Raw genomic sequence first — 21,354 nt, forward strand, 5'->3', positions numbered from 1 at the left:
GGCAAACAGCCAGCAGTGAGCAGAGAGTCTTATAACACCATTGTAACTGCGGCTCTGAAGGAAACAGTCCACTGGCTGTCTGTCTCCTAGAACACTTATGGAGCCATGTGGTTCTCCTTAGTTTATGGTTCGTATAAATGTATCCAAATGCTGTGTGGTTTGCGGTAGTGTTGCATGTAAAAAGTCTCTGTGAGAAGGAAGCCAGACCGAGAATCTGGTAAAACACTCAGGAATGATACAGATGCTTACACCGTTACATTAAATATAAGTTTGAACACAGACCAGTGCTTTGCATTTTACACTTCTAGAGTACAGTACACTTCCTTTGGCAGTGCACTTCAACTAACCATAAGTGTACATATATGACAGCAAAATAAATTATTGTCATTACTGCATAAATTAATGATTCAGTAAATGATTCAGCGAATCACTCATAAAGAGTTATTTCTTGCCAGAATGAATCACTCTGTGTTCAAAATGGGGAAAATCGTCCACTGAAGGGCACAAAAATATGTTATGCTAAGTTCACATACTTGTTTCTTTGTAAAACAATGCTACAGCAAGTTATTCTACTTTGAAATGTGGGTTCTGTGTGTGTGTGTGTTTGTGTGTGTGTGTTTTTATGTCTGTGTGATTCCGACCACTGACAATTTACCCAGTAGTATTTTGACAGCCCGGGTTGCCAGGTTGCAGAAAACACAGTGTATTGCAGCCCTGGAAGCCACCAAGTGGACTGGACCTCAAATACCTCAGCATTCACTCAAAAAGTTGTATGAACATAATCATATTAAAATATTGAAAAAGCCAGTCATCAATTTACAGCAGGCCTGGATTGGCTAATTGGGAGCACCGGGATTATTTTTTCCTGTTTCTATTTTAAGTTTGGGCAAATGCAAATAAGCGATCATGAGCCCAACATTTAGAAAGGCAGGAACACATTCAGTCTACCTGAAGGAAGACATATATAGGCCTAATTGTAAGTTAATGCTGTTAAATAGAGAGAGAGAGAGAGAGAGAGAGAAACCTTCTAGTGTATTCTTACACTCTCTAAATTTTGTTTCATTAAAAAGTATGCATTTTCCTTCATTCACAGGCTATATGGTTGAAATAATATTTTAGTTCAAAACTCATCAGATGCCCATTTTTCTACAAGTTGATATGACTCTTTAGGGTCTTAATGAAAAATCTAGTCTAAAACCTAGATTAGTTACAATTTCTCAGTGGTAGTGTGAAAAACAATTTTATTTTACCGTCAAAAATAACTTTTCAGAACAATCAGTTTTGTAGCATTTTCCTTTAAATGTTAATGAGCTCTGCTGACCCCGCCCCTCTCTTCTGAGCTGCTCTCTGAGGGTCTTTTTACTTAAGCCGCTTTCATAGTGAAACGTATTAATTGGCACATTATTAGGAAAGGCAAGTTGCAAAAAATCATTTAAAAAACCTTATACTCACTTCCTCTGTTGGTAAAGCTGATTCACGCGAACATAGACTCATTTAGGTAGATCGGGGTGCATTCCCTTCAGTAACAAATGTAACCCACTTCATCTTCAGCTGCTTAAATGTTGGGAGTAAATGATGACTGCTATGTTCATTATAACATCCAACAACTGAATATCTGTAACATAGGAGCCATTCTTGTCTACATCTGCTTCAGCAGTGAAACAATGGCAGACTGATGACAGCTCACTCAGGGCGCGTCTAAGGTAAGATGCCAGTCCAGTCTGTGCTGAAACGCTACTGTCAATCAAACTATCGTGGGAGGGGCCTGTCTGTGTGACGTCACAAAGATAGGCTTGATTTGAGAAAGGGGTAGAGATTTAAGTAGAATATATATATATATATATATATATATATATATATATATATATATATATATATAGCGTGGTTGTGTACACACACTGCCAATTCAGTTTCAGTTCAAACTACTTGTAAAAGTACATGTAGCGTCCGATGATCCCTTTAAAAAAAAAATGCTTTAACCAACGTTACATTGACCTTCGGTTGTTATGCTTTCAAATTCATGACATTTGTATTTCACCTCCTAAATTAGCCTACTACACTTGTGAAGTCACAATTCTATAATGGTAAAATTTACTCAGGCAGGTGACATTTTTTGTATATGAAATTCTTTTTAGAATAATTGTACATAAATGAGTGAAGCAAAACAATTGTGATAATTTCAGAGAACTGCAGCCAGATAGAGGCCTACATTTTGGAACAGTACAAATATTTGAATCGTCCCTTATTTTCTTAAAGAGTAAACATTTATTTTCTACAAGAATAAAAACTATTTTCTTAAAGAATAAAAGATAAAGAATCATAATTTTCTGAAATTTCTGAAGTTAAAGCTGCAGTAGGGAACATTTGACGCTCTAGCGGTTAATAAACAGAACTGCTTGCGTCTTGCAGATTATCTGTCTCATATTCTACTGTCAGGACATAATGACAGGTTTAAAAAAAAATGTAAAAAATATATTTTTACAAAAGTTACCTACTGCAGCTTTAACTGGCAACCCTATTGATGACGTGATTATCTTTTGACTCGCCCCACAAGTTCTAAGCAGCAAGATGAATGAGTTTTAATTCATTTATTATTATTAATTTAATTGATAATAGCTGAGTTTTGAACGTTAATTAATGAAAAGAATGTGTTCTAATTTAGTCTAGCATTCTAGATTGCCATTCATCAATTGTTTTGTATTATTATAAGCAATTTCAACATTTCTAATGCTGTAACTACTAATACTGATTTGTTTGCTCAGTAAAAACAAAGAAGCTAAAACATTTTTAAATAGGTAACGAATGCCCATTTCTTAACGTTTCTAAGGACTGTCACTGAACATTTTACATCAGACAGAAGTTTAGACATTCCTACCTGAAGAAATGTCTCAAGAGAAAAAAAAATATTGAAATGACTATGTTTATTATACATTTAATTATATATGTTTACATTTTATTCAAGCTGTACAACTAATTTAAGTAGTAATTTGCAGCAGTGGTATCTTGGTATAATGTATGAACAACGGTTTGAAACAAATATGATGTTATTTAATATAAAATTATGCAGATGGCACTCCGTGGCGCGGCAGGAATTTAAACAGCGTCCTGAGTTGTAGCTGGGCACCGCGGACAGATGCCGAATGGCGCCGCCGGTGTAAGTAAACTCAGAGAATAATGTTTTCGAATTTTAAAGACGTGGCGCTACGCGACACCGCGCTGGGCTTCTCGTCCGGTGTGCGACCCCCTTAAGGCTTGTCACCTTCTATTGTAAGTTGACCCTTCACAAAGACCTGCACCACCTTCATTACTTTTGCTATGTCTGACAATCCATGGCTCTGAAACAAAAAAATGTCAGATTCAGCATTATGATTGGTCAGGTTGACTGTCAATCAAACTCCCTGCGAAGGGTCAATTACACTCCTTTTGTTGCATGTTCTCAATCTGGCAATACGAGTGAGCATCAAATCTGACGAGGAGGGGTGGAAGAAACAATTCGTTCCAGTATTTTGAATTTGGACTGCAGTACCCATCTGAATTGCTAGCTGTCAGTTTTACATATGGCACCTTTAACTGTGATGATGTATCCTTTCTAATTGGCTCCTCAAGATGAAGTGTATAATTTACATAACTTCTTTCGCCCTGACTGAATCAGTGTTGTCGAATGAATCGGTTGAATAATTTATTCAGTGACCAGTTCATATAGACTGTTAGTTGTTACGTTTCTGAACACATTTTGAATGAATCAGTTGAGTGATTCAGTGTTGTATTTTGTACACTGACGTAAAAACTGATAACCACTTATAACTGAAGGTGAATATTATTGGTTTTAACTACTGCTCAGTCTGGGGAAACAAATACTTAATATCTTATATCAGTCTGTGTGGAAGGCCTCAGCAATAATAAATTGCCTGACTAAAATAGCAAGTTCTGTTTCATAAAGCACAAGGAGTATTTTTAACGTTCTTCATTTACAGTAAACACCATGCATCAACATGAATGATACAACCCACATTCTCAGTAGAAAACAATAACAAATAAATGGGGAGGAATTTTTAATATCAGAAGCATCCATCTCTTTGTAATAAAAATAATGCAAATGAAGGAGCGTAGCATCGTATATTATGCCGAACACGGCAGCAATATCATAACCATGACTATCAGCTAAATCCTTCAAGATGATCTAACCGATACGAGAAAAAGACAACAGCAAAAGAGAGCATAAAGAGAAAGGGAAGGGGGAAAAAACTCTTTACAACAGAGACTTGAAAGCAAACGAGAATGTTTCTAAGCAAAGCAGGGATTTACTGGTGGTGCCTTAAATAAAGATTCCAAGGTTAAAAGTGAAGCAATAATGCCACGGAAAAGTAACAAGAAAAGTTTATTTTATATTCAGTATTAGTTTTGTTATATTCAAGGCCCTTTCTGGTCTTGGCACATATAATATCACATAAAATATCTGTTGATGTTGAATTAATTTTACGATTAAGAGGTTATTAATTCTCAATCCTATTATTTAGATTGGGAATTTTATTTATGTATTTGACAGAAAACATTTAGAATAAAGCCCTCATAACAACAAACAATACACCTAGCAGATATTGGGGAATTTAATCCATCAAAAGCTACACCCCATATCATACAATGAGTCTATGAGAGCACACACACAAAGATATGTAGTCAGCAGAGTTGCATGTCGCAATGTCAGCAGTGTCTATTGTCATGCAATGTTCTGTATATATCCTTTCAGCTGTGCTATTGTGAAAAGAAAAAAAAAATACAGACCATGCGCTGACAAACAAACTCGAGCAGCTGAATATATCACTACAAACCACCACAGCATTTTCACAAAAACCTTTCGGGGTTGAGTGAACAGCAGATGTTGAGCAGGGTCAGGGTCATCGCTACAGTTCACAGTGAACCCCCTTTTCCTTCAGATCCACTGAACAGACTATATACCATAGCAGTACTCCACCAACGATGATGAAATTCTGTATCTCGAACATCAAAATGCATGCAATTTTATCTACAGGCAGGTTGGGCTGCTCTTGACAGTTCTAAGATGAAAACCATTCATTCCATCTCCCAGAATACATCTCTCTAATGCCCTCTAGCTTCTCAGAGCGCTGACAACCAGCCAGAGAAACACGGCCAACTAGTGAAAGCAAGAGAGAGCTAAATAAAATGATGGAGGGAGATCCAGGAGACGTGAATGTGATGATTCTCATGGGGCTGATATCAGGTAGTAGCTCTCTTGATGACACCTGATGAGTACTGAACTAAGAACTGTGGGTAATAGCGGCTCCACCAGTCAGACAACCTGCAGTTAGTGTCCGCTGAATCTGGAGCCACTTATCTGCACCAGTCTTTATGGACAGGACGTGGGGAAGTGAGCACCACATAGAGTAGTGAGATAGAAAATCATAACTTGTTGCAAAATTACCTAATACGACAAATCTGTGGATAAATAAAGTCTGGTGTGAGATTTTGAATGCCCATAAGGGACTGTTTCCTAGGGAAAGTCAATTTCTAAATAACTGTGGGAAACCGAACAGGTTCTGCCTTGTTTACTTTGGCTGGACGGGTATGAGCAGTTGCTTTTGGACCTGAAGAAGCTCAGTGAAAACAATGATTCTGGTGAGCTTTCATTAATCATTTACAGAGACAGGAAAGATTTAAAGTGAACCTAAGAACAAATGTTACCAATATGTGGCACTGTAGAGCTGAATCAATCAACAACAGAGGAAATCACAACACAGATTTACAGTGAAAGCAAGTTCATTTTGTGCTGTTAGCATTTATTAGCAAAGAACTTCCTTTAGATCTGTAGCCAGCAGAACATTTGAACAGGGAAGGCAGCAGAACTGAATCTTCTGAATAAGAACAGAGAACCAGGAGTTTGTATCTATTCATGAAAGGCATATTGAAAAAGCAGTGAAAATGCATCTTGAATTTGAAGGTAAAGCACACAGACTCTTGCATGAAGTGAAATGTAAAGTGCATCTTGCTTACCAGAGGATTTGCATGTGTGTGAAACAGGCATGTGTATATTCAAGTGGAATATAATTGTATTGTAAAACTGTGCTGTAAACTTGTAACCATAGTAAAAGCATAAATTCCATGCGCTCCCGATTTGGCTAGAGAGCCATAGATGTCACTTTTAATATATATTCACCTTCAATTCAAGGGCCCAGAGGAACTAATTGGCTATTAAGTCATTTTTGGCCCTTGAGCGGTATGGTAAACATCATCCATTGCATCCTTATAGTGCAGCTGCGGTTGGCCAACAACACCGGGATCAGCTGTATTTTTTCATCGTGATAGCTGGGAGACCTTGACTACAACCAAATGTGTGCTTTTTGTTTTGTTTTTGCTGCTGCTGCAAAACATGCATAAGCTATCTGAAAAGTGTCAGATAATAAGGAAAGCATGCAAACTTTTGCAAAATGACCAATCAGTAAAACGATATGCATGTTATGATCTTTCATTTATTTCTGTTATAAGGAAAATACAACAGTATTCCATAAAAGCAGAGGTGGAGAATCCATAGGGCTTTGCCCAATAGTAATCATAACAGAGCACTGAATCCTGGGAAACTCCAGGACTGTATTTACACTGTGCAATAACAGAAACCTCAATGGTTAAAGCAGATAAAACAGACACACGCAGTTCCCTTTCCATCATTATGTCTATAGAAAGAAATTCAAAGAAACTACACCAGTCTCTTTCCACTCGGTCTCCTCACTCTGGATATCCGTCGAGGACGGTGCAGGGATTCAACCCTCAGTCCATTTTCCACCTGGGATGCATATGATGTGGTAGCCGTCTATTAAAATGTGACATTGCATTTGGTTTTGTGAGGGGAAACAGAGCACACAGTTACAGGCAGCCAATTTGAAAGGTTCATTCAAGTGTACATGATAAAAACTGTATCTCAGACCAGCACCAAATTTATGCAAACGCCGACACATCATAGAGTCTTAAGACAGACTGAAGAAGAAGATGAAGATGCCTTTGAGCAGAGGAACTGTTCTGAGTTACTCTGCCAGACTGAAGTACTGGGGAAAAGCAAAGGGAGGTATGTGTTTGAACTACAGCCAAGTGATATGGTCTCCTCATAAAGAGCGCACACACACACCCACCCACCCACACACACACGCACAGAAGTCTCTCCTCTAAACAGAGTGCAAAGCCTAAGAAGTCTTGCTCTCGCCATTAAACATAAGATCTGAAGATTCACTGCAGTTTAGAAGTTCACGCATCTTACATCTTATTTCATCCATTTCAGAACAAACCTGTCAGTAAAGACACAGGTTTCTTAAACTAATGCAGAGTTCAACGTGAAAGCAGGAAAAAAGAGATAAAACATAAAACAATACACAGAAAAACAGACAGGATAGACAGAGTGATAGAAAGAATGATCAAACGAAAGATTGATTGATAGATAGATGATAGACAAAGAAATACATAGAGCAAAAGATAGGACACAAGGTAATGGATAGAATGATAGAATAATAGACAAAACAATCGATAAAATTATAGAATGACAGATAGGACAATAGCTAGATAGAATGATAAATGGATAGAATGATAGATAAAACGATAGATAGAACGATAAAATGATAGAAAGAATGATAGATAGAACGATAGAAAGATATAATGATAGATAGATAGATAGATAGATGTCTCTTTGGAGGGAAAACTATGTAGATGCTGTTCCAAAATGCAAAAGCGTCACAGCCTGGGGATATCAAAAGTATTTAGAAATATATATCTACAACAGTTATGACATACGGACAACAAAGCTTAAAAAAAAATTACAAATATTAAAAATAAAAAGATAAATGATGGCCTCTCTGCCCTTTTCTTATGTCCCCTCTCCCACTCGGCCGTCACCCTCCCCCCTTAACACATCATATTAAATAAGGCACAAATTTACACGAACAATTAAAATTTGGCTAGTTATTGTTCATCTATTTACACAAAACAGTTGTAGTGTTAATATCGATACATTTTTACATAATATATGAATAACTCAGGACAAAAGTAAGAAATCTTTTTGTTCTGGACTCTTATGCCGTGTCCTATCCAGGTGCGACCTGTTTCAGTATGTCAAACTGCTTCATGGCAGAGCCAGTGATGATTGTGGAGCACAAGTTTAGACCAGTCAGATTTCACTGTGGGCAGGGCTTTATATAATAGAACACAAAGTTGTCACGGATGATTCAAGACAAAAACTTAAGATTTACATAGAAGAGATCGTTTTATTGGTTTATCACGCCTGGATAGGACACCATGTTTGATGTTTCCACTGAAAAGAGATTCAAAAATTTTGATTCACTTTCACCTATGATTTTAACAGAGGAGACAAAGGGTAAATACTGGAGCACCTCACACTGATTCTGCAGCTTATAGACAAGAATACATTCTTCTTAGGTATATACATACATCTCCTTTATAACACCAAGACTGATTCACCTCACTTGGGCCGATCTGTTTCTCTAGCCATATTTAATCATCTGAATTTGAACTTTACTGAGTTTGAGTTGTTATAACTAAATTACACTGGAGTTACAGAATATGGTGGAGATTATTGCTTATGGATTTTACAGAGATCACTTCAAGTTGTGTGGGCATTTCAACAGCACATCTGCTTTCAAAATAAGGCGAAGGAACTTGAGGGGGTCAAACCATTTCAGTAATCTAGATACATACACTGGGTATGTATATGTACACACACATACATATATATTTATATATATATAAATATATATACACACACACACACATGCATGCATATATACACATTTCTAATTGGAATCAGCACAGTTCATCAACTCTACATCAACAGAATAGTTAAGCCAAAGCAAGAAATATCAGAATATCAAACAAGGCGTATACACACTTGTTCGGATAAAAGTTCAGGTAAAGGTAGGTTTGGATCATTGACACCTGTTTAGACAGTCCAAAGTTACACCGTCAAGCCACACACATTTATCACTGTGGCAGCCAAAATCTAGGTGGACTCCTGTAACAACTCCTCTCCTAATGGCCAATAGCTGAGCAATACCAATATGGTACAAATATATTCAGGAAACTGAGAAAAACAAGTCATAGTTCAATTGTAAAGTCGACAACACTGGCAGCCAATCTCCAGAGGATTTCTTTCCCATAAAGGCAAGTTTTTCATCCAGTCTTTTAATTGTTTATGACCACAATCAGTTCTGAGAGGTTGAGTGGACTTTTACGAAAAACCACAGGCTTTTCTTCTCCGTCGTTCAGTAGTTGAAGTTCCCTGCCTGGTTGACAGGCGAGCTAGCAGGGATGAACAGTGGTTTGGGTGGGACGTCGGGCTTGAGCGAGGCTGTCCGACGGACAATAGCTCCACGGTGGACTTCTGGCTGCTCGTTGTAGCTATGTTGGCGAGATACGTATCCATTAGGGATGAGTGGATGCCATACGTCGCAACCTGAACTGCTGCCATTAGAGTTCATTCGAGAGAGCAGGAGGGGCTGATGGGCGCTGCGCTGGTTGAAGCTGTGCTGCCGTGGCACCACACCCCCACTGGGCATCTTGGGAGTGGTTATCAGAGAGTGCCGTTGAGACGGGTGACGGGACACTCTCTCAAGAGTAGATTGATGATGGGGAGGAATCTCTGGTGGGACATCCATGCGGCGAGTTAGACTGTCCCGAGGAAGCGTGGAGGAACTGTAATATGGTGCAGATTCTGTTTCTGGGATCTGCGGCTGTACGCGGTTTGCAAACGCCATCTGACCGGCGTTGGCTGACATGGACGAGGTGAGGACAGTGGGACTCTTGCCTGTAGCCACATTGATTTCATGGATGTGTTTCAGAAGCTCGTCGAGCGAGGTCACATCCACTATCTTGTGTGGGTAGCAGTGGTATGGCTGGCTTGCCACACGCTCCGCATTGTGGACTTTGCGTTCCTCCATGTGTGCTGAGCTACCTAATACTTGTCCGTTAGTCAGTCCTTGGGAGAAGGGGAAAATCTGATGCTGCATTCCAGTGGTTGGCCGACATGCTCCCATGTTATGGGACTTGGGTTCTTTAGCGTTATTACAGTTTTGATTCTTCTCCCATTGGTTCTTGAAGGCCTTCATACTCTTGATTGGGAGCTCTGGTGTCGAATCAGGTGTGGGAAGCCCAGAGAGCTCTGCAGAGTGATGATGATGTGGGTGAATGAGTTCTGTCATGGCAGCATGATGGGCATTCCTGCGATGCGCCTGCTCTTTTCCATTCGCAAAGAAAGGGTTGTAGAGTTTGGGTGAAGATACCTCCAGCTTCTCGTCTTTGTTTTGGGTCTCTAGCAAGCCGTTTAACTTGGCCAGGCTGCGTAGGGATAGGGCATGTGGGATTGGTGCTTCTGGATCTTTCGACAGCCTTTTGGTCTTGTTCACGTTGTGGTTGCAGTAACAGGAAACAAGGAATCCGGAGAGGAAAGCTCCCAGGACAAACGCCACCAGGACACACGCAATGAGCAGAGTGTAGTGAACACTGTGGTTGGACTTATCTACCTCAGGGGGTCGGCGCACTCCTGCAGAGAGGGGAAGAGAGTGAGATGAGTGCACTGTAAAGACACAGTGAGGTGCCAGTTAGGTTAGCTTTTAACAGTGTGAGAGTCTAGAGTTCTTTTGCAGACTTCTATTCATGTTAGAAACTGCTGACAAACAAAGCAGAGCGCTGGCTGAGCAGGCTGTTCAGAATCAATCTGCAAATGCTCACTGGTTCAACATCAAATAGTGCTAGAGCCTCAAGAACAATTGCTAATGGTCTTGTAGGGAGCTAAGTGGTTCTCTCATTAGCCACAGTCTCAAGAGCAGCAGAACTAGGTGCTTGACTCACAGCTGATTGTGCTGTTCTACACTGAGCTGCATATGGCATTAAGGTGGTGCGAAAATGATATGGAGATGTTTTCAGTGACTGCAAATTAAAATGAATGCACAGACCACCTTACGGTCTTAATGAGCTGAGGGTAGAGGTGATTTCGCTAACATGTGCATGCTCAGATAATTAGTAACTCCCACTGCCATCTGCGCAGTCAGCCTTTCCTTGTTTTTCTCATTTTTCTGTTCTTCTTCCCATTTCTTCTTTATTTATAAGAGAGGCAGTAAACTGAAAAAACTGCTGTTACGGATGTTTTACATCTAGAGGTATTGTACAATTAGCTATAAGCTGCTTTGGTAAAAAAAAAAAAAAAAAGTGTCATCTTAGAAATTAAATGGTATGTCTTGATTAATTTTAATCCAACAGAGACCCCATGAAATCACTTGATGAGCAGATTCCTTTACAGTGTTAATGTATTGGAACTGGAAATTTGGACAGGACATGTAAAATGCCTCGTCTTACTTTTGTAAAAGCAGCCAATGGTTTATTTATACACATCCCAGGCATGAAAGTGAAGAGAAGTGAAATAAAGCAAGATGGATAGACCGATAGATGTATACAAAGATGAAAATAAATGAACAAATAATACAGCTAGATAACTAATAAAGCTAATAAAGTTAAAGCTAGAAAAAAAATATTAACTAAATAAATGCGTATAACTTGCTAATCAAAGCTAACATACAGGAAGTGAATTCTATTCCCTATTTTAAAATAATACAAAGATATTAATGGACAAGTTTCAAAAATCTGTTTATTACAACATTTGGTGCACACTGTAGAGAGCCAAAACTAAAGATAGCTTAAAAGATATTATTAGCTGCTTAAGACGTTTGGCAAGGCCAACAAAGTCTTGCTGATGCTCACGTCAGCGAACAGCAATAGCAACACAACACAGTGTAAGAACAGAGTGGGTGGACCACCGTTTGTGAGTTATCGAGTTAGGGTGAGAGCGAGAGAGACGCTATTGTGCTTTTTCTAGCTGTTGCAAGCAAAAATACAACTATGAATGCATAATAACTATGTGAGAAAAACAAGGATAATCTTCCTTCAGGCATAAATACAAACACATTAGCAGAACTAGCAACTGTGGATTGCTAGCTATAGCAGGAAGAAAGCTTCCCGCCAACTCAGTTCTCTCCTGTAAAAATGTTTCTGTTTATAGATGCAAATCAGAATGAGTTATAGCGAAGTAAACTTCTAAAAGAGTAGCCCAGTGCGCAAGCGCATACATCTCCAGTCTCAGAGAATAGTTACTGGAAGAATTAACCTTTTTTTTTCTTTCTGAGGCATCATAATTGACATGTTTAATGTTTAAATACAACAGAATCAATCTTCTAATACACCTGCTGGAGTTTGCCTTATTTTCTTGCAAGCTATAACAGACTTATGTGCAAATATACCGGAAGATGTTCTGAATAATAGAAGGGACCTTTATTTTCCTCTGACTCATCCGTCTGCTTTCTGCTGGTCTATAAACTGAGGTCTTTGGCCCCTGGGAAGCACTGAGGGCCGACATATGCTACGCGATGGGTGACTCACAAACACACACTTTTGGTGTCACAACAGGTTTGTAGTCCTCTTTCATGACTCAGTAGCTTTTTGTACAGTACACTAATCCAAAGGTAATTAAAAAAAAAAAAAAAAAAAAAATCTTATTAACTCATCAGTATCAAAATAAAATACTAAGCGGAATGTATGCTAAGACTTTATAGCACTACAGTTTATATTCAAGCTAACAATGGAATAGCAGTGTTTTCACTGACACAAAAACGGAAAATAAATTAAAAAATGCATAGATAAACTTTAAATGTAATTTAAAGATATATTTAAATGCATATCTTTAAATACTTTAAATATATATCTAGTTGACTTTGTAATTGGGTTGGTTATTTTCAGAGCCATGCAAACAAGATAATTATCAGTAAAAAAAAAAAAAAAAAATATATATATATATATATATATATATATATATATATATATATATATATATATATATATATATACACTTTAAGAGTTTTTGGCTGTTGGCTTATCTCCCTTTTAAAGACTCTTGGCAAAACGGAGGCTAAATATAGCATAAATACGTGAAGAACAGGGACAGGAATAATACAGACCTAATATTGCCAAAAGACAATCAAACAAAGAATTCTAAAAAGACAGAAAGAGAGAAAGACGGAAAGAAAGAAAGCAGAAGGATAGAGGACAGAGAAAGATTGAAAAAAGCAGGGAGTGAAAGAGAAACAAAAAAAAGAACACACTTTTTTTATATCATTGAAAAAATTAAATATAAATTAATTAAATATACATATAAAACAAAATACATGGAAAATAAAAACAAACAAATTAGTAACAAATGAAAGAAAGTAAAATAAATGGTAGTACTGAAAGTATGAGAGTGGGAGTGGAAGAGAGGAGAGGGAGGTGCTTTCACTTTCTCCTGGCTGTGTATTGTATACTGTAGGCCTCTGTCAAAAATCCAATAACTCCTCATTGACTCAAAGAAAGAGAATGAGCATGAAGAGGAGGAAAAAAGGGATAGAGTGAACTGAGGAAGATGACTTTTGTAAAAAAAAAAAGAAAAAAAAAAAAAAAAAAGAAAAAAAAAAGAATGACAGATTTCTTGAGAAAGGAGAGGAAAAAAATGAATGGTAATGAGAGTCAGAGAGTGGGTGAGAAGAAAAGAGGTTGATAGAATGAAGTGGTGGAGAGAAATGAGTGACAGATTTTCAGTGGTGAAAACTGTAAGTCTTTCAATCTTTCTTTCGGCTGTGTGAGGGATTGTGTAGGCCTCTGTCAAACCCCTAGTAACTCCTTCTCAAAGAACTGGAGAGTGGGAGAAAGAAGTGCGAGAGACGTCCATAAAAAGCTGAAGGGCAAAAAAAGTGTGTTTAATTGAAAGCAGACTTGTGAGCAATCTCTCAAAGCTCTGCTAAAATATAAGCGTGTATATACTAGGGCTGCCAAAGTTAACACGTTCATTTAAGATAAAAGAAATGGAGTAAAATTTGGTTATCACCATTTATATAATAATGACATTAAAACAGCTTCTGTTTTGGCCTCAGATGAAATTATTTGAACCTTAGCAAGAGCAGTAGAACAAGTCTCCATGTTCGGAAAACACGTAATCTCAGTCAGGCTTGTTTATCTGTAAAACATGGAGAAACTTGCCGGACAAAAGCCTTTTTAATGGAAAATTCATATATAAATTACTTTTAGATGGGACTTTTATCAAAAGCCATTAGGATGGCAGAACTGTATTATTAGTGAAGCTCAACAAGTATGAAATATCACCTATGAGTATAACATCATTAAATGAACTGCTGTGGGCTAGTGGGAAAAACATGAGAAATATTATTAGATTTCTTATTCTGTAAAGGGATCCTTCACCCAAATATGTGAATTCTGTCATCATTTATTCACCTTTATGTTGTTCCAATCCAAACCCATATGACTTGACATAAATGGTATTTTGAAGAAAGTTTTTGTTCAAATTCTTACACCAATAACAAAATACTAATTGTTTAATAAACAATAACAACTTTTTTGGGTGAACGATCCCTTTAACATTTTCACACACAAACCCTGGTTTCTTTAAATGCTTTGTTGGTGCCTATCCTTTTCTCCCGCTTTCTCTGTGTGTCTGATTGCCTGTGAAAGGCTCGGGAATGGAACATTTTATGCACCATAAATTTGATATCACTGAATAGATCAGGCCCATTTGGTGATGGTGGGATCCTTGGAGTCACAGAGCTTCAAGGGCTATACTGTTATTCAGTTTATGCTCTTTATCTCAGAACAAAGGTGAGAAGAAAACAGCCTTTTCCTGGGGGACTATATCTATGTCTTTAGCTTTTCTTTTTTTGATTTCTGCTTAATAGGAGGAGGAATCTCATCTGTAAGGAGACTACACTGTTAGGGCATATTCTCTGGCAGCTATGGTTCCTTGAAGAACCTTTATCATCTGTAGAATCTTTCCATCACACATTTGATATGATAATGGATATTGAAGTTATTAAAATGTTCATAACCCTAAGAAATAAATGGTTTCATCGCAATGGAAACCCCCTTTTATTTTAAGTATATTGGCCACTCACTCACTTGGTGTTTTTAGGAGAAGGTAATAATTAGTTGTGTTAGGCTCATGGCTTTCCAGGGTGTTCAATAGTCTTGCCTCTTGATAACCCAATTACATCTAGTGTTTTGGCACTGTTGTGAAAGCAGCAATGCTGTCATAAATAATCTTTCTCGAGGTGCATGTGGAATAAGCAGGACATGCCGAGACCCTGAAGCTTGGAAAAGTGTTGTTGTAATCACACAGATGGGTTTTGGTATTGCTTTTTTCATTCCAAGAGGTTCTTTAGTAGCGTAGTACTAGTTGGCATTTAAACATTTTAAATTGTGAAAAGCTTTTCATTTAATTTGTATACTATCAAGTGGATTGGAAATGATCATCCTTTCAGAAATAGTGAAGAATATCTGTGGGGTCTTGGCTGAGAAGCTTTTAGAAATTCACTGCTGAACAATGTTGCATTGTCTGTAGAACTTTATAGACGGCTTTATAGAGGGCTATGAGAAGTTGAAATCAAGCCCTTTTGTATCTAGCTCAACACAAGCAAATGCCAAAATGGGAGCAAATTAATTCAGTCAAAAGGTGACTGCCATCATCTGATCTCCACACAGAAGTGCGAAATCCGCCGGAAAATTAAACATGGATGAGTATTACTTTACCTCATGATGGAATATAATTGACAATATGAGCAGGCACACAGAGAACAGCAAACAAAAGTAAATAATTGAGCGAGTCTGAATCGGTGAATGCAGGAAATGAGAAAATATTCTGTCTGAATATATTTGCATTTTCAGCTCAGCGCTCTTGTCCCCTAAATGCATAATTTGATAGATTCTGCAGAAGCTTTTATAAAGTCATTTTTCTGGCAAGTAAATGGTTTGACATGAGAAATTGACACGAAAATAGCATTATTAACATCTTTGGACATTAGCATCCTTCTTGAAATACAGTATAGTGATTATATACAAATAATAATATCAAGTCCTTTTCACATGACCCGCATCAGGGCTCGATCTTAATAGAAGCGCACGTGCCGTTTTTTACCCTCACCTGGTAACGATGTGGATAAAGTCATGGCACAGAGACATTAAGAGGTTGCTATTATATAGTTGATCATATATAAACCATAAATTGTTACAAAACAAGTTAACATGCGTATGAGCTCAGAACAAAAAAAGTCCAAGCAATTGTTTCGATTGGCTAACATTATTATTTTATTATTATATAAAATTGAAAAAAAAAAAAACAAACAAAAAAAAAACTAAAAGGCATTTTATATCATATATAAATAAATTAATGTTAAATAATATAACAATTCATGTTTTTTTCCCCCTCAAATTCCACATTCCTTTGGGGTTGCTGTATAACTAATTTCTGTGACATGTAACGATCTCTCATATAAACTGTCCAGTAATCATTGGCTGTGCCTGGAAAGGTTAGCAGTGAACAAGTTTGAGTGTTGCACCATCAGACAGTATCAGGGGGAACGCTGTAGATTTCAATGCACCGGATAAGGTTGATGCGAATCATGTGAAAGGACCTTTAGAATCCACAAAAGTCAACACATTTTACAGAACATAACATTTCAAAACATCATGCATAATATGATGCATCATGCATTCAGAACCAAATAAAGCAGGTATCTGATAAGAGAGCGACTCTTCTCTTCAGCAAACTGAAGATGCGCTTTCAATCGAGAGCTGACGTTAGATTCATGCAGCGGATTCACCCATACTTTCTGACACACCACACAAGCAGATAGGGAAAGAAATGCGAAAACTCAATGGAAGCCAGCGGCATCTCAAACTAGAGATCTTACGACCCTAGAGAAGCAAACAAGCATGCGGGAAACAATCGAACTCGCTACAGCCTCACTCTGAAGCCTGAGCTGCTCAAGTATCCTAATCCTTAGAAGAAAATTATGAACTATAAGACAAAAAAAGAAAGAGAGAGAGAGAGAGAGAGAGAGAAAAAAAGAGGCAACAGACAGTTCTAGAAGAACTAAAAAAGCTGAAGGCCATAATCCTAAAGTCGGACTACAGAGCTCAGGCTTTACGAGATTCTAAACTAAACCCAGAGGAGGAAAATAAGAGAGGCTTTAGAACTTAAGAAGGTGAAGCATTAGTCTGAAAAAACAGGCAGGTTAACAGAACACTACATCTCTCCAGTCAGAAGTACCGGAGGAAGAGAGGGAAGGGGCAAGGAAAAGGAGAGGGGGGCAGAGGGTTTTAGGGAGCGCATTATATGGATCCGATTCCGCATGAGCCCACAGTTCTTTAGAAATAACTAGTGTGTGTGCACTATTTAATAGCCTGTGTGTCGAGTCTGCATGTGTCAGGGCATGTGCTGGCTTGATATAAAGAGAATTTTTCAGAGAAAACGGGATCTATTTTATTGTGACCTTTGGTGATGGACATTATTACCTGGCTCTGGCTACACGGGCGGCAGGCTGACTGTGACATTTACAAGTGAAACACTTTAATGAGAAGGACGTCACTTTGCTCTTTTCGGGAGCAGAGCTCCTAGAAAGTCGATTAAAGCAGTTACCACACCTGCGTGTGCAGAGCCTAGTTTTGGTGTGTGATTGGAATCAAAATCAGCAGATTTCTCACTCCGTCCTTTTCCATTATCCTTCCACTTTCACGATGTGGAAGCCTCGATGTCTTCCACCCAATTTCAACATGTTTCCATCTCTCGCCGACTCCCTAAACCTCAGGCTCTCTCTTTGTTTCTCCCCCTGCCTTGGTATTAATAGCCTCTCTGCAGGACTGGATGCGTCTTCAGCCTGGAGTTCAGCCGGAGTTCATTGTCAGTTCATCTTCGACTGTGTTTTAATGAGTTTCAGAATTCGCCCACCCCCTCATGGCAGTCCGTTCCCCAACACTCACGCAAATTATCAGGGGGCCAGAGTTCCTGCCATCATAGCACTTATTGGAGTGTGTGAATGACCTGTGAGAAGGTGTGTTTAAAATAACATTAACAAGCGGATGGACTCGGCAGCCGCCGCCTCAGAACAAATAGAGATTTAGCTTCAGCAGACATCATTATCGCTCTCATTTTATATATATATATATATATACGCATACTTAAGTCAACAGTATCTAAAGCCGTAGGAATGGAATGGATCACTTGACTCTGACCCTGTGCACTAAAATAAACTGTGCTGATGCAGATTGTAAATAAAAGAAAAGACTGAAACATTAGAAATTACATTTTAACTAACAGCTCATATAATTGAGATCTAGCTATGAGTTTTAATCTGGTAAATGAAATTACTGACAAAAAAATATATTTTTCCCGTAATGAGGACAGCACGGAAATATCACAAAGATTATTAATATACAACAAATATATTTTAAAGATAAAGTTTACAAAAATATAAAAGAAGAAAGAAAACTCAGACACTAATAATTTTTTTGAAGAGGAAAAATCTATGTAACTCTTTTGAATGAGCCAATAAAAGTCTATAATGCTGCCGAATAAGCCACTTGAGCTGAAGTTGAATGATGAATGAACACCGGTAAACTGAAGTGCTTTTCTAACGGGATTAATTAACTCACCCAAACGCATCCTATAAATAAGATTAATCCAAATAACATAATATTACAGCTTGCATCTGCACAAAATGACAAAAAGAGCACCTGAAGAACTTGTACTGTAAGTCACATTGTGAATACGCTCTTTCTGTAACAACACGCTTAAAACACTGACAATGAATAAAGCATAAAGGTATAATTATAACTGTGTACTCGTAAAATTATTTCAGTTGTATATTTCTTATAAATTTAAATACACGTTTAAGTTAACATACAGAATGTTTGAATATTTTTTTTTATAAATGAATGAATACAACATGCCAAAACATTGAACAAACAGAATAAATTGAAGAATATTTTCATTAAAAGAAAGTGTGGCAAACTATCTATTCAGCACTACTTTCATACTCTGGTCTGAAATGTCAAAAGCAGATATAGGATACAAATATGGAACTTTAGCTTGAACTGAAAGCAGCTGTTGTAAAGTTTTAATTTAATCAGCTAGACTGAATAATGCCACAAAGGCAGGGTGTGAAAAACCATCAGCCCTCTGAGGTTCGCAACAGTCTGTGTGTATTAACACATTACCTCTCAACAACAGGGATATTAAAATCGAGGGACGAGTTGAGATGTGAAGAGAGGGCGATATAAGGTGTGTTGTGACTAAACTGCCGAACCTCTCCGGTCTGCAGGTCGTTTGATTGCACGAGCGTGTGACTGCTCTTGACCGAGCAGCTGAAAAGATGGCATGCTGGAAATGTCTATCAGGCGGCGTCTGCCCTCGGGTCTGTAGTCGCTGCTTATTTATCGACTGCTGGGGCTTCTCATTACAGGCTGAGTGGATGATCATAGCAGCGGGCGCAGGATTTATGATCATTTTGCTGGATTCTAGCGAACTTCAGCCAGGGAGACATGAGTGGAATCCAGACAAAGTACCTTTGGAGATGAACTGTAGTGCAGACTTAAATGTATTAAAACAACAAAGAGGACTACAGACAATTCGTTCTTTTTGTTTGTCTAGTAGAAACAACAGGGAAGGTCGAATGCAGATTGCCTGACTAGGTTTTTTTAGGAAAGATAATTTGTTTGCATCTTCAAGTCATGTGTATGAATGTGCACTTTACTTAGATTCTTTATATTCTTGTTTCTTTGTGAGTGTATCTTGTTTAGTGCGCAGCTGTGGGGTCATGCGGCGGAATCCAATACAGCGCTAGAAAAGTTTACATTTGGGATAAGGGAAGCTAGAAGACAGACAATGGGCCAAGGGCCTCTCCCCACCCCCTTACCCTCCATCTCCACACTGCCTGGCTTCAAGTCAGGAGAACCCTGCCCTCCCCGCCTCCCCTCCTCGGGGCGGGTACCTGTCTCAGAGACACCCTTGGGCAGAGCTGGCCCCTGATTGGTTGTGCTGGCGCTTGTGGGTGAGGTCTTTCCTGTGGTTGTATTGGAAGGGGGCAACAAAGTTACTTATGAGAAATATCCATGAAATGTATTTTAAATCAGGAAAACATCCATTTAAATATGCGAGTTCAACATTTCCATTTTGTACAATATCAGTTCACCCAAAAATGAAAATTCTGTCATCGCTCTCATGTCATTAACAAATTTATGATGGTCTTTGTTCTGTTAAAAACAAAATCAGATTTTTTTTTGGTTTTGGTTTGGACCTCACTGACTTCCAAATCGTTCTTAAAAATATTTTCTTTATGTTCTATAGATGAAAGAAAGTCATACAGGTGAGGAGTAACATGGGAGTAATAACAGAAGATATTTCAAAGAACTGTCCATATGATGACAGTCGATGGGGACCAAAACAACAAATGTTGTTATTGTTGCACCAAATGTTCAAGGATAATTATTATTAATTGAAAGAAAGCGGAAATAAAATAAAACATGCACATTATATGAAAAAAAATAAATGAAAAAAAATAAAAAATAAAAATGAATAAATAATATATATATATATATATTATATATATATATATATATATATATATATATTATATATATATATATATATATATATATATATATATTATATATATATTATATATATATATATTATATATATATATATATATATATATATATATATATATATATATATATATATATATATATATATATATTATATATATATATATATATATTATATATATATATATATTATATATATATTATATATATATATATTATATATATATATATATATATATATATATATATATATATATATATATATATATATAAATAAATAAATATAGACACACACTAAAACAGGTTTAAACTGAATGAATAAGTCTAAATGTCTTTAATTCTTATTCCATTAGACCCCACTGACTTTCATTGAGTGGACCAAAATACAAAAACAAACAAAAAACCCACACCTTTTGCATTCTAATTGAAGAAAGCAAGTTATACGGCATTATAACAACATGTTGGTTAATAAATTAAGTAAACTGAGTTTTCATTTTTGTGTGAACTATCCCTTTGAATAGCTTTGTAAAAGATTTCAGAAGTTGTAAATTGAAGGGTTCACAGTGAAAATCATTAAAAAAAATTATATATATATATATATATATATATATATATATATATATATATATATATATATATATATATATATATATATATATATATATACATATATATAGATAGATAGATAGATAGATAGATATATATAGATAGATATATAAAGATATATATATATATATATATATATATATATATATATATATATATATATATATATATATATATATATATATATAAACAACAACATCTTGCAGAAGAAACACTAAAACATTTTCCTTGTTTTGTTGTGCCACCACATGAATTTCTAGCACC

At 37.0% G+C, this 21,354-nt stretch overlaps 1 protein-coding gene across 5 annotated transcripts in view; it reads right to left on the minus strand.

Annotated features, from left to right (window-relative positions):
- Nucleotides 1–6,465: 6,465 nt before the first annotated feature.
- sema6cb (semaphorin 6Cb) overlaps nt 6,466–21,354 on the minus strand; it is a 138,023-nt gene continuing 123,134 nt past the window's right edge. For 2 of the 5 annotated variants that reach the window (XM_026284001.1, XM_026283999.1), the window contains exons 21-22: nt 19,794–19,940; nt 9,276–10,552 (exon numbers count right to left, since the gene is read on the minus strand). In XM_026284001.1, the coding sequence (XP_026139786.1) occupies nt 9,276–10,552; nt 19,794–19,940 (1,424 nt within the window). Of the gene's footprint in view, nt 10,553–19,793; nt 19,941–21,354 lie in introns of all 5 variants that reach the window. The other 3 variants (XM_026284002.1, XM_026284000.1, XM_026284003.1) reach the window with 3 other exon arrangements.

The sequence above is a fragment of the Carassius auratus genome, chromosome 16 (genome assembly GCF_003368295.1).
Source record: "Carassius auratus strain Wakin chromosome 16, ASM336829v1, whole genome shotgun sequence".
NCBI lineage: Eukaryota > Metazoa > Chordata > Actinopteri > Cypriniformes > Cyprinidae > Carassius > Carassius auratus.